Source organism: Sceloporus occidentalis, unplaced genomic scaffold (genome assembly GCF_023333645.1).
Source record: "Sceloporus occidentalis isolate IW3139 unplaced genomic scaffold, rSceOcc1.0.p SCAF_20, whole genome shotgun sequence".
NCBI lineage: Eukaryota > Metazoa > Chordata > Lepidosauria > Squamata > Phrynosomatidae > Sceloporus > Sceloporus occidentalis.
Genome location: NW_028317000.1, coordinates 85,203 through 98,575, shown reverse-complemented (window position 1 = coordinate 98,575; position 13,373 = coordinate 85,203). Strand labels below are relative to the sequence as shown.

The following is a 13,373-nucleotide window of genomic DNA, read 5'->3' as shown; positions in this document are numbered from 1 at the left end:
AAAATATTTGGGCAGCAATGGTACTTGTGGCCTGCTGGCTGCTTCCTTCATTTTCGCACTCACTGGTGAGCAGCCTGCATGTCAGTGCAGTAGTTCACACTTTCTAAATTTATCTGGCGCAAACCAGGGATTATTTTTCTCCAGTCAGCACAGCCTCACTCCAATTTCCTCCTTTGGCCACATGCATCATTTGAACAGGTAGGGATCAATCTGGGGCAAAACTCCTTCTTATTGCTCATGTGGATAACCCCAAAATGGGACATAAGTCTATTAAATTAATGAAAGAAAGAAAGAATTTGACATTATGTGTATATAAACAGTAAAAAGAGGTGAGTAGTTCCCCCTGACATTTTAACTAGCCCCTTGATGTGTTTCTTATTACAGTATAACTAGCCCTGTGTTGTAATTCCAGTAATAGCAAATAAGGGCTGTTAGGGCCTGCCTGTGCAATGTCATGAAACAGAGATGCATCTTGTGAGGAAGTTAGGCAGGTTCATCAGATATTAAATCAATTTTTTTAAAATGCCTTCTTCATAGAAATAAGACAGTGACAAAACTACTGAATTCTGTTGTAATACCCCATTAGCAGCAGTTGAGCAACCCAAACACTTCTTATTTGGTTACAAAAGTATAGGTTATGAAAATGAAAGTGCAGTCATCCACATCAACTAGATTGTAAGTGGTGGTGTGGTTGTGCTTTAATTTGCATTTTTAGTTTTATTAACTGAACAACATAGTGCAAGAAAGAACAAATTGTGTAAGCGATGCTAAAAGGAAACCATGAGGATTGGACAAACCCATGAGCAAATTGTGGCCATATTCTAAAATAATCCTTCTAAAATAGTTAAGTCTTCCTAGTTAACAGAGTGAAAACAATTAAAGATCACATATAAAAACCCCAAATCTGTCCATAGTATTTTATCAACATGAATGGCATTTAGTTATAATTTATTTTTGAACACTAAAAGCAGGGATGGAAATCCTGTGGCCCTTGAGATGTTGTTGGACTGGAACATCTCATTGGCAATGTTAGCTATGGCTGCTAGCACCTGCAGTCCCATAATATTTGGAGGGGTTTCCACCCTAATCTAAAGTATCTCAAGGGTTCAAATACTTTGCAGCCCCCTTCCATTTTGAAGAGACTTTGTTGCACATTCTTCCTATTTCTGGAAACCAAGCATCAAGGAAGGTTAAGTTGTTATGAGATAATGTGGACACAGAACTAATTGAATGAGCATCTTATTTAGCTAGATACCAACTTTTTAATGCATGCAAGACCTTTTCATAGATTTCAGTAACTTTAATCCTCTTTAAATACATTTGCATAAGCTTTCATTTAGGGGACATTAAGCACTTGACCTTCAGTATATTTCAGCTGCAGTGGATCCCAAATGAGTACCTCCGTTGGACAATGATAATGCTGATATTTGTTATTAATTTTTTTTAATATAAGTTCTTAAATAGAGAGATTTCGTCACTATTTTCATTTTCTTCCTTCAGTATCCCTTTTCAAATGTAAGACTTGAAGTAGCAACTTAAAATATGTCAATAGGTGATCCTGCTTAACCAAATCTAATCACAGTCCACCACTGTAATATTTGCAGTCTTAGAGTGCAACTGTTACCAGTGTAGATCCCTTGCTGACCCCCTGTCTTCAACTGCTTTGCTTAGGTCCTGCAGACCTCAGGCCCATGGCCTCTCTGATTGAGTCTAACCATCTGGCTTGTGATATTCCTCTCTTTCTCCTACCCTTTATCTTTCCTAGCATCACTCAAAGCACTCAAGACAGATCTCTTCCGGCAGACCTTTCCAACTTAGTTACCCTCCCCAGATATAGAGATATTTGCCCCCTCATCTGTCTATTCTTCCCCGCATGTTTCTGCCTATATTTTTTGTTTAATGTTTTTAATGTTTTTATACTATTACTGTTTAATTCTGTTTTAGTACTGGGAATGAGGGAGAAGGTAGGTTTAGGGTTTGATTTTTAAAAAAATCTCTATTGTAATTTGATGTATTTTACTGTTGTAACCCGCCCGGATTCTTCGTGATTGGGCGGGCTAGAAATAAATCTTTATTATTATTATTATTATTATTATTATTATTATTATTATTCACCCTCTGACACATGGCTTTGAAAATATTTGGGGGGAAAATTCCAAAAGGAACATTTAATTTTGCTATTTTATATAAGGGACTTCATTTTGCTATATTGAGATTTGAGCATCCATGGATTTTTGGTATCCATGGGAAGGAAAGGGGTCATAGAAACAAACCTCAGCAGATACCAAGGGGCCAGTGTACCAATGAATGGGTCTGACTAGTAACAGAAATGCCAAACTGTAGGTATGGTAATGGGGTGACAAATTCAGCTTTAGCAACAGCTATAAAGGGTAGTAAGGAGACAAAAATGGGAATGGGATAAAGAATTTGCCTAAAACCAAGATAAGTAAATAAACATGTGAACAGTGTAATGAATTCTTGGAGTATTATATGATATTGGCTCTAAGCCAAATTAAAAATGAAATAAAATGGATGTGAGATCCTAATTGTGTCTGGGAAATTAAGTAGTGTTAATTTCACCTCCATTTCTAAGGGATTCCTAGGTGTTGCTATTGGTAGGGAGCCAAACTCAAGCCAACTTACTTGTGTAGTGTACCACGAAACTATTGTTGTTTTTTTCAACCCACTGTCAATGGAGTTCCGTAGTTTCTCATTCCCTTTGAAGTTTTTGTTCAGGGACTGATGTTCTGAGCCCCAAGAAGGAGTATCCAAGGGGGTTGCATCTGACTGTGGTGCTTATTATCAGTTTCAATGCTTTTGTTTTATTGTACCAATGTTAAGCATACAGAAACTGTTTTGTCCCAACTATCAAGTAACATGCAATTTTTCTGTTTCCACCCATCAGCAGATTGATGGTGAAGCCTTCCTTCTCCTGAATCAGTCAGACATTGTTAAAATTCTCAGTATCAAGTTGGGGCCTGCATTGAAAATATACAATGCCATCCTCATGTTCAAGACTGCTGAAGAAGACTGAGACATCTCCTCCAAGACCAGACTGGGTCAAGAAGTCAGAACTGGGAAAGCCTGCAAAGAACACTACAGCAGTAAAGAACCCAGAGTCTCTGCTACTAAATATTGAAAAGACTGGCAACTTGGAAAGGCTTTAGCCTAATCACATTTCAGACTGTTTTGGGTGAAACCTAGTGAAAAGATCCTGAAGAAGTATGGTCTCTTTTGCCACTTGGAATAGATTTGATGGTTTCCCTTCTAGGAAGAGATTATTATTTTTCTTATTGAATTTAAATATTTTAATATTGATCTTTTGTAAAGATCTTGATGACACCTCCAGTTCTAAAAGGAGTCCTGGGTGCTGCTGTTGGTAGGGAGCTAAACTCAAGCAATCTTACTTCCCCTGTTGACAGTGCCTAAAATGGAGCTGAACCTATAACTGGTATATTTGATAGATTCTGTGTGTGCAGAGCTTGGAGGTGGGGGCATAAGAAAACAAGGGAAGGGGGAAATCTTGCAAATCAATTCCTCATGGAACATCTTTGTTTTCCCAGGCTAGCTTTCAACCTTGCTCCTTCATTTGTTTCTTTTCAGCTGTCCAAATAGTGACAGTTATTTTCTTTTTCTAGCAGCACTTGTTGGGTTTGAAGCAGTAACAGGAATAGGGTCCAATTCCATATATGTTGGTTTTCTAGTTGTTAGTCCTGCATTGTGAGCTGATTTAAATATTTAATAAAGGCTACTGGAGATGATCAGAAGGTAGGCATGTAATTTCAGTGTAGTAGAGTAACAAGTCTATTTCTTTCTTTTTTAAAAAAAATGCTTCCATCTTCCTGTGGTTCAGTGCAAAGAGAGTATACAGATGGGATAACATCCATTTCTGTCATGATTTCTTTTCCCTGAAAGAATCCTTCGGAGATACTTTATTTTGAGAGCATAGTGTATCTAGCTTGGATCTTTCTTAATTTTAAATACAAAGCAGTTAAATGTACAGGTCAGTCAGTCAATCGATCTTTTATTGTATTTGACTAAAAGCCATTACAACTTGATTAGAAAAAAAGCCACATTAAAATCCAGTAAAGAAAATATAGCTTTACTTACACATACACACACACACACACAGAGAGAGAGACCTATATATATGCAACATCATATTAGTGAATCCCCTGCACAGCATACAGGTAACTAAAATACTGCTGTCCTGCATACACCATTTGTTTCAGTAGGATTTAATATATGAACCTATTTAAATGAAGTAAATGGAGACTACATGATAGCAGTACCTGATATCCTAAGCATGCCACTTTTGTGTTTGCGCTATTAGGTAGACCCAAGAACGGGAAGGTTCAGCCCCAGACTGCTATTGTATTTTCAGCCTTTGGAATGATATCTGCCATCTCTGCTGTGCAGGGGTCTATTCTATATTTGATTTTGTTGAAAGACAGTGCACTGTTTGACTGCATGGAGAAATAAGAGAGGGGGGGTGCTGTGTACCAAAAGAACATGAAAGACAGAGAGGAACAAGGATTCTGGAAATAAAATTGGTTTATCTGTAAATATGATTCCCTTATGCTTGCAACACATAATGGCTAAGTATTTTGCATCTTTTTACTGTCACATCTGTACCCACTTGCACTATATGGCAACATTAGAATATAGGCAAACATTACAGCTACCTCCTTCCCCGCAAATACAGCTTAGAACTTGGGAGGGAGACACACATTATTCTTTTGTTTAGGCACAAAGAAATTTATGGATTTCTCCAGTAACCTCTGTCTGTCATGCAAGCACATCAAAGTGACTGTTCATACACTTTTTGGTATCTGGCTGATAAGAGTCACATGGAGCAATATTTCCCTCTGACCAAAGCAGAATAAGTCTTCTATTTATTTAATGTAAAGCCATTAGTAGTGTTGATAAAATTTAAGTGAGTTAAAAGGGCAAAAGTTCTGTCAATGTTATCCAGTCACTGGCATGCAGAATATGAGCTGACAAAGAACCCTTTTCCCCCTGTTGCTCATTGATAGTGTAGTTGTAATGAATTATATCTCATCTTTTGCTTCTTATAAGCAAATGGGTTAGATTAAAAGAAGAATGTCTCTTCTTTTAATCTCCCTACTTGAGTCTTCATAACCTTGCCAAAATCAAGGTGATATAAAACTTGTAAATAGTGTACAATCCAGGCTACTGAATCTGAACTCTATTGAATAAATCTTCCAAGGCACTATGTCTTATAGCTTTCTATTTTTGTATAAGAAGTTAAGGAGTTTAAGTCTTCTGTACAGAAGAGGCATCACTGAAGGAGCGTGAAAGAATCTTGGGAATCAGCAGAAGATGGATTGTCACCTAGAATTGGATATAGCTTTATGGTGCTGGGTAAAAGAAACATTTAAAAATACATTTCTAATGTGATATCAGAATTGCCAAAGGGCATCTTCTTAATTTTCCTGCAAGATACTTATAGGTGAGGAAAAACACCTTTTGTAGCAATGAAAGTCACATATACAGTATACAGCTGGGTAGCACATTAATAATAATAATAACAATAATAATAATATTTTTTTTTTATTTGTATCCCGCCCCTCTGAGAACAATCGGGGCGGCTAACAAAGTTAAAAATACACAACATATAAAATCCCTTGTACCCTTTCCTCCTTAAAACAGTATTAAATCCATAGCAATACTTAAAAAAACAGGACAAAACAACAACAACAAACAAACATACAAGTTAAAAACTGACCAGAAGGTCAACAACATCAGACCAGCAAACAATCAGTGGGAGCAGCAGTATCTTTCCCAGACATTTTTCTAAGGCTGGGTTCTCTATTCTGGGAAGGCCTGCCAGAAGAGATCCGTTTTAACAGCCTTTTTATCCACTAAGAACAGTTTTTATTCATTGCAAGGCAGACTTGTTTAAGTAGACAGTGTGGAAGGAGGCTTCTTGTGATTTTCTCCTAGGTTTCTGACCTTAGTCTTCTGACAACTTCATTCAGTTCCTAAACACAGCAGCATCCTCATGGGACCCTCATGTCACTTGGAAGTTGTCTGTCACTACAAAAAAAGTGAATCCTGGCAATCCAGAATGATCTGACTGAGCATTATTATGTTGTAATGGGAGAAGATAGCAGTTGATAGGCTTGTATTTCATCTGTACTAATGTCTGTCTGGACAATCCAACCAGATGTTAAACTAATAGTTTAGTGGGTAATTTCTTACTTGCTAATGATTATATTCAAACATCTCAGTGCATATGTGAGGAAGCTATTGTTTTTTCTTTTATTTTCAGTATGAGTTCATTTTTATAAAGTTGTGTTCCAAATTTATCTACCAAAAGGAAGTTTCAGGGACAAATCTTTTTTCCATTTTCAATCATATTGAAGAAATTATGCAGGTTTTATGCAAGTGATTTCTTGCCTCTAAACCACAGAATTAGTATACATTGAACTTGTACAGAAAACAAACATACGTTTAATCTTTAAAAGCAAAAAATTATTTAGAGGAGTGAATATAGCAGACAAAATGAAGCTACAAATTTGCACCAAACAGGAAGATTGGCACTGTTATAGCCTTAACCTGCTGATGGAGCTGGAAAAGAAACAGTACTTGCCACTGAGAACAAATCACAAACCAGGATGGGAAATCACAGAAAAGGGAAGCCCAAGTAGCTAAAGTACAAAAATATTAGTTAGCATTGCACATTTGCTCAAATCTGTTAAATGATTTTGCAAATATTTGCTTTCTAATCTCTTACTTGGTTCTGATATCTTCCATATCTACATGGGAATGAGCTAACTGAAATGTTTGCTACAATATTGTAGTTTTGATATTATTTTTACCAGCACATTAATGGAAAAGTGTTTACAGTTAGCAGTTTACAACTGTAGCTTACGGTTGTAAACTGCTTAGATGCTGTTTAGGCGGTATGAAGCGGTATATAAATGAAGCTTGGGGTTTTTGTTTTGTTTTGTTTATCCTGCACTGGAAAAGATAGTATAAGAGTCACAATGAAAGACACAAACCCACTGGCTGTCAACCCTTTAACCAAATGTAACTGATGATTTTGTCCTATATTCCCACTATCTTCAGAAGCAATATCTATTAATAATTCTTTTGGGCATTTTTACATTATATCAATCTTATGTGAATGATTAGATGATTTCTTGCAGTGTCTCAAAATATTCTTGAAGAATATGATGAGATTGCTTATCCAGACCTTTACTGTTCAAGCTCGTTGTCTGTTTGAAGAATGGACAGGTGGAGACAATACCAGAAAAGGCTCTTCTAAAAAGTCGATGCTGCTTGATCCAAAGATTTTTTATGTAAGTCAGATAAAATATTTGTCTTAAAGAAATTCCATTTTATTCATCTTTACATATTAACTGTAATATCATCCATAAGGAGTTTTCTTCGTATATCACCAAAGCAAAGAAATTCTATTCTGAATATTTCTGCAGTTTATGTATTGTGCCTTTCTCGTTTAGAAAGACAAGTTTGACCTCCCTCTCTCTCTCTCTCTCTCTCTCTCTCTCTCTCTCTCTCTCTCATCAAGGAATATTTGCTAGAATTTTCCATGCCATCACAAACTATCATTCTCATAATCCAGCATTAGTAGATTTCAGCTCTGGGTAATGAATTATATTAGGAGCTGCATAGAAGATGCCAGTGACAGTCGTCGCCACATTTGTTACAAGCAAAGAGCCTAGAGGATAAGCAAATCTGGCTGCAAGACTTCCTGCATGCTGCTTCCATGCCCTGGCAAGGGATTTATGCCAGAGAAAGCTTTAAAGTTTTTGACGTTCTCCCATCATTTGACAGTGAGTGAGTTTATTTTAGAAATGTCCTATTATTTAAATTAGAGATGCATGCAAAGCAGGGAAGTTCATGGTGGAACTTTGATTTTCAGTTTTTGAAATTACGTTATTATTTTCCTACCAATTCTTTTAAAGGCCTTGGAATTGTTTTCTATGTGCTTTGCTTTGGGGATATTAATAAAATGTGATGTTTCAAAGTACCACTTTTGACTCGGCTTGCTCTGTTAACCAGTCTATCCTGTCTCTTTGAAGGTGTAGGCTTCATAATGTTCACAGCACTTCTTTTCCTCTAGTATTACCTACATCCCATATTTACATTGGCCAGATTGAAAACACATGCTTGTTCTCAACATGGAGAGAATTTTGTTGTACCTGTATTCCATGTAAGTGTGAATGTGTAGCAACTTCAATCCAACACTAACCTAGTTTAAGAGTGAAACAGACAAAAGATAGCTGGCATTTTTCTTGTTTTGCATTTAGTGTTTTAAAATACTAAATTCTTTCCATACTAGAAAAGAAGAGATGTGCAAATTTTGGTTCCTCTCCTGTTCAAAAAATGAATTGAAATTAATTTCTAATGCATTCCCATTCCCAACCATGCCGTTGTAAATAATTATTTGTAGACTAGAATTAGTATGAATCAAAACAGTCTGGGGGTCAAGAAACAACAAAGTCTGTCCAGAGCCAAGTAGAACAAACCAGTTAAAATAAGCTGTTGTCAGAGGGCACCAGGATCCAAACTGAGGTGTCAGAACTGGGGGGATGTCTTTGACAAAATGTCTCTGACTTTGCTTCCAGAGCCTGGTTGGGAGGCAGCAAAAGCTGGAGCTGCTCTGATGGTGCTGCAGGTATTTGTCCCTGTACTGGTTCACTTCTTGGATACTCAGTCATGCTATTACTGTGTTGCCCTGTCAGAGAGAGACACATCACATAGCATTCTGAGAGTGATAGTGCTCTTGTCATCTTTGAGCACCAACAAAGATTTGGCCTGCTTAGATGAGGGGAGCTAAGAATGCTGCCTCATCTTCTGGCTCTAGCATTCTTGTTTAAAAGCCCATCACTGATAAATAAGGACAGCTGTACAGCATACCCATAATAGGAGTGGGACCCCTTTTCACCAGAGGGACACATTGGCTCTGCTCCAGTCACCCCTATTGCTACCTTGCAGATCCTGATGTGCTTGCCCATGCAAACACCTTCTTCTCAAACAGCTGGACCAGATCCTGTTTTGTCATCACAGCTGAAAAGAGGTGTTCCTGGTACCTTGAAATGGTAGGTCACAAGGAAGCAATCTGTGAACCCTATATTTTTCTCAATAAAGTGCACTGTGCCTGAGTTTTCCCAACCCTCTCTTAAAGGTTCAGGATTTAGTTCTGACTTGCAGTGACCATGTATGTTAAGCAAGGTACAACAGGCTTGTACTCATGGACTGTATTTATTACAGTGAAACTGACTTCATCAAACCTAGCAGGGGTGAACAATGTGTGCCATGCAACCCTCAGATGTGGTTTGGCAGCATCCCAGCTGCCTTCCATATCCTCTTTCTCAGAAGAAGGCAATGGCAAAATCACTCTTAAGAAACTTGCCAAGAAAGCCCCATGATAGCTTCACCTTAGGGTTGCCATAAATCGGAAATAAGTTGAAGGCACACAAAAACAACAGATTAAGTATTAATTCGAGTAATAAGACCAGTGGTCTATCTAACCCATTATTGTATCGCCAAAGTTTAAGGCAGAGAGAGAAAACAAAATCAAAATCAACAAAAGAGTGAAAGCTTTATTTTCCAACCAAAATGCAGAAATTACATCATGCAAGATTTCGAAGCTCCCCTGCCTTCTTCATCGGGCAAAGGATGTTTTCAAAAATCATACAGGAAAAGAAAAATGATGGTGTTAGAGTCACAAGCCTACATTTTGCATTAGATTTTGTTTCTGCTGTAGTTCAGTTGGTTTGGGGGGATTTCAACCGAGGCAGAGGTCACTTCCCTCCTGGCCATGTAGGGACTGAGACAAAGGACAGTAAAATTTAAATTCCATTAGCAACAGTCAAGTAACTCTTGGGATCCAAGGTGTCTATCCTTTGTGAAGCCACATGGCCCTTTCCTAGGCAGAGAGAATTGACTTTCTCAAGAACCTTCTGTACTGCTACATTTGGGGAAAAAATGGTGCTCTATAGGTAAAGCTTGATAATTCTTAGTCCTAATGAAAAAAGTTTTACTTTTGTTGGAGGTAGAAACCTCAAAGGGTTAGGACCCAGCTCCCTCTTATTTAGGAATTATCTCATCTAACTCTTCAGCATCCCTTCTAACCAAACTAACTCCGTCTCAAATAGGAAATCATGTAAGCATGTCTTTTGCAATGGTCATAACCCTTGATTGCCTATTTGAAGCCAAGTTCAATTCAAGCCAAGTTAATTCAACCAAACTTCACATTACAAAGTTATATTACATCTGGCAGACCTCATAGCACAGCTGGAAGAATTCCTTTCTACATAGCTATCTCCAGAGGAAGCATGGATGGCAATGACACCATTGCTCCTATTAAAGATGAAGCTCTAGTGGCTGGAAATTTGCAGCCACTTTAACCAGAATTGTCAGGAAGGAGTTACGGGTACAGCTATTGTTAGATTGCAAGTCTCAGCATTGCCTTGCCAATGCTGAGAAATCCTGGGAGCTAAAAGCCAACGTGGCATAGTGGTCAGACTAGGACTCTAGAAGCACTCTTGGGCAAGTTGCATGCTCTCAGCCCTCAGGGGAAGGCAATGACAAACCTCCTCTGAACAAATCTTGCCAAGAAAACGCCATGATAGGGGCACCATATGTCGGAAATTACTTGAAGGCACACAACATCAACAGTTCGACAACATTTGGATTATGGAAGCTGTGCTACTTGAAGCTGTGTGCATATACACACACACTTTGCAATCTCTGCAGCCCCTGGAGCCAGGTGAGGCTTCTCTGGCCCAAAGGCCAAATGAGGCCTTAAGACTGTTTTGGCAGCCATTGGTTCCTCCAGCATGTAACCATGAGAAAGAGGTTGAGTGTGGTGGGAAGAGGGGCAGTCAGAAAATGGAGGACATGGGGATGTCTGATGGGAAAGCCTCTCTCTTTGAAGGACTCTTGTTCCCACGTTAGTCTTTCTCTACCCACCTCTTTTGGGGCCTCTATGAGGATAGGAGGGTTCAGGTAAATTTCAAGGAAAAGAATGGACAGAAAGGAAAGGCAGCCGAAGAATTATTCTGTCATTTCCCATTCCTATTGGAGAGGTCTCATCCACAGGGGTGCCATGAGCCAGGGATGATTCAAGAGCAGTTAACTAAAACAGCAACATGGTCTTCACAGTTAAAAAATTATAAAATTATTTGAAAAGCATACACAGGGTTCTTTTTGTTTCTTTTTAAGCACAAAGCCAAATAAGAAGTCTCCCTGCAAGCAATTACATATTAATAGCCAGCTTAAACAAAAAGGTCTTTGCCTGCTGACAAAAGGAGAGCAGACAAAGCTCTTCCTACCAGATGTGCCCATGCGGGCAGTGGGACAGAAAGAAGGCCCTCCACATTGGATCTCAAAGCATGGGCAAGCTGATATGGGGGGGGGGGGGGATACAGCCTTTCAGGTAATCTGGAATGAACCATACAGGGCTTTAAAGTTCATAACTAGCATTTTGAATTGTGCACAGAAATGAACTGGGAAGCCAGTGGAGCTGTTGCAACAAAGGAGTTGTGTGCTCCCTGTAGCCAGCTCCATTTTAATAATCTGGCTCCAGCAATTTGGACCAGCTGAAGTTTCCTAACACTCTTCAAAGGCAGACCTACATAGAGCATGTTACAGTCATCCAAACAGGATATAACTAAAGCATGTGTCACTGTAGCCAGATCAGACGTCCCAAGGAACAGGGACAGCTGGTACACAAACCTTCACTGTGCAAAGGCACTCCTAACTGCTGCTGAGACCTCAGGTTCCAGTCTTAGGGCAAAATAAAACAAAATTGCCACCCACATCTCTTAGATGGTATGAGAGCATTGTGAGTTTCAAAAATGCAACAATTTTGGAGACATGTGGCATCCCTGTGGATATTAAAATGACCGTGCGGAGCTACATGTGGCTTGTGAACAGAGCGTCCTTAAACTTATACCAGGCAAATCTACCTTTTTGTAGGAGAAAATGGTGCATACGATCATAGAATTGAAAGGGATTGGGCTGCCTTTATAGTAATGTATAGTTCCCCAACAGATGAGATGATATTCCTTAGTGGATAAATGGATGGGTTGTATTGCTTAAGATGGCAGTGTTCCTCTATGTGTTCATAGAACCATAAAATCATAGAATGCAGAGACATAGCCATGTTAGTGTGGAATAATCCCTTTGCATATAGAATTATAGAAAGACCACAAGGGCCATCCCTTGTGCAACCACTTGCCATGCAGGAACACACAATCACAGCATCCCCAACAGATGGCCATCCAGACTTTGCTTAAAAACCTCCAAAGAAGGAGACTCCACCATTCTCCAATGGAATGTGTGAGTGATGGCATTTGCATTGTTTCACTAAAAAAAAGTCTGAATGACCCATACGTCTCTCTTCATAAGGCATGGTTTCCAGACACGTCACCATTTTGGTTGCCCTCCTCTGGACATGCTCCAGCTTCCCAATGTCCTTTTTCATTTGTGGTGGCCAGAACTAGACACAGTATTCAAGGTGAAGCCTGACCAAAGCAGAATACAGTGGCACTATTACTTCCCTTGACCTATACTTTGATTAATGCAGCCTAGAATTGCATTGGCCTTTTTAGCTGCCGCATCACACTGTTGGTTCAACTTGTGATCTACTAGCACTCCTAGATCCCTTTCACATGTACTGTTGTTAAGCCAGGTGCCCCGCATCCTATGTCTGTGCATTTCATTTTTTTACCCTAAGTGTAGCCCCTTCGTTTTCTCCATGGTGAAATTCATTTTGTTAGTTTTGGCCCAGTTTTCTAATCTATTAAGGTCATTTTGTATTTTGATCCTGTCCTCTGGAGAGTTGGCTGCTCCTCCTAATTTGGTGTCATCTACAAATTTCATAAGCATGCCCTCTGCTCCTTCATGCAAGTCATTGATAAATATGTTGGATAACCCTGGCCCCAGGACAGAACCCTGTGGAACCCCACTTGTCACTTCTCTCCAGAACGAAAATGAGCCCTTTCTGAATGTCCTTTGGGTTCAGCTGGTCAACCAGTTACAAATCCACCAAACAGTAACCTCATCTAACCCATATTTTACTAGTTTGTTTGCAAGAATATCATGGGGGACCTTGTCAAAGGCCTTACTAAAACAAGATATGCTACATCCCACAGCATTCCCTTCATCTACCAAGCTGGTAATTTTATCAAAAAAGAAAAAAGAAATAAGATTGATTTGGCATATTGACTTTTTGCAATTATGGCATTCCCTTCTAAATATTCACAGACTCTGTTTAATGATCTGCTCTAGAATCCTGCCTGGTATTGATGTCAAGTTAAACAGGCAGTAATTTTTGCAGTCCTCTTTTTTCACTTTATGAAAATGGGAGCAAC

The 13,373-nt window shown here is 38.9% G+C and overlaps 1 protein-coding gene across 3 annotated transcripts in view; it reads left to right on the top strand.

Moving 5' to 3' along the window:
* LOC149301685 (lethal(3)malignant brain tumor-like protein 4) overlaps window positions 1–3,761 on the top strand; it is a 74,983-nt gene extending 71,222 nt beyond the window's left edge. For all 3 annotated transcript variants that reach the window (XM_089483705.1, XM_089483703.1, XM_089483704.1), the window contains one exon: window positions 2,906–3,761. In XM_089483705.1, coding sequence (XP_089339831.1) covers window positions 2,906–3,034 — 129 coding nt within the window. In that variant the 3' untranslated portion in view covers window positions 3,035–3,761. The remainder of the gene's footprint in view (window positions 1–2,905) is intronic.
* Window positions 3,762–13,373: the final 9,612 nt, after the last annotated feature.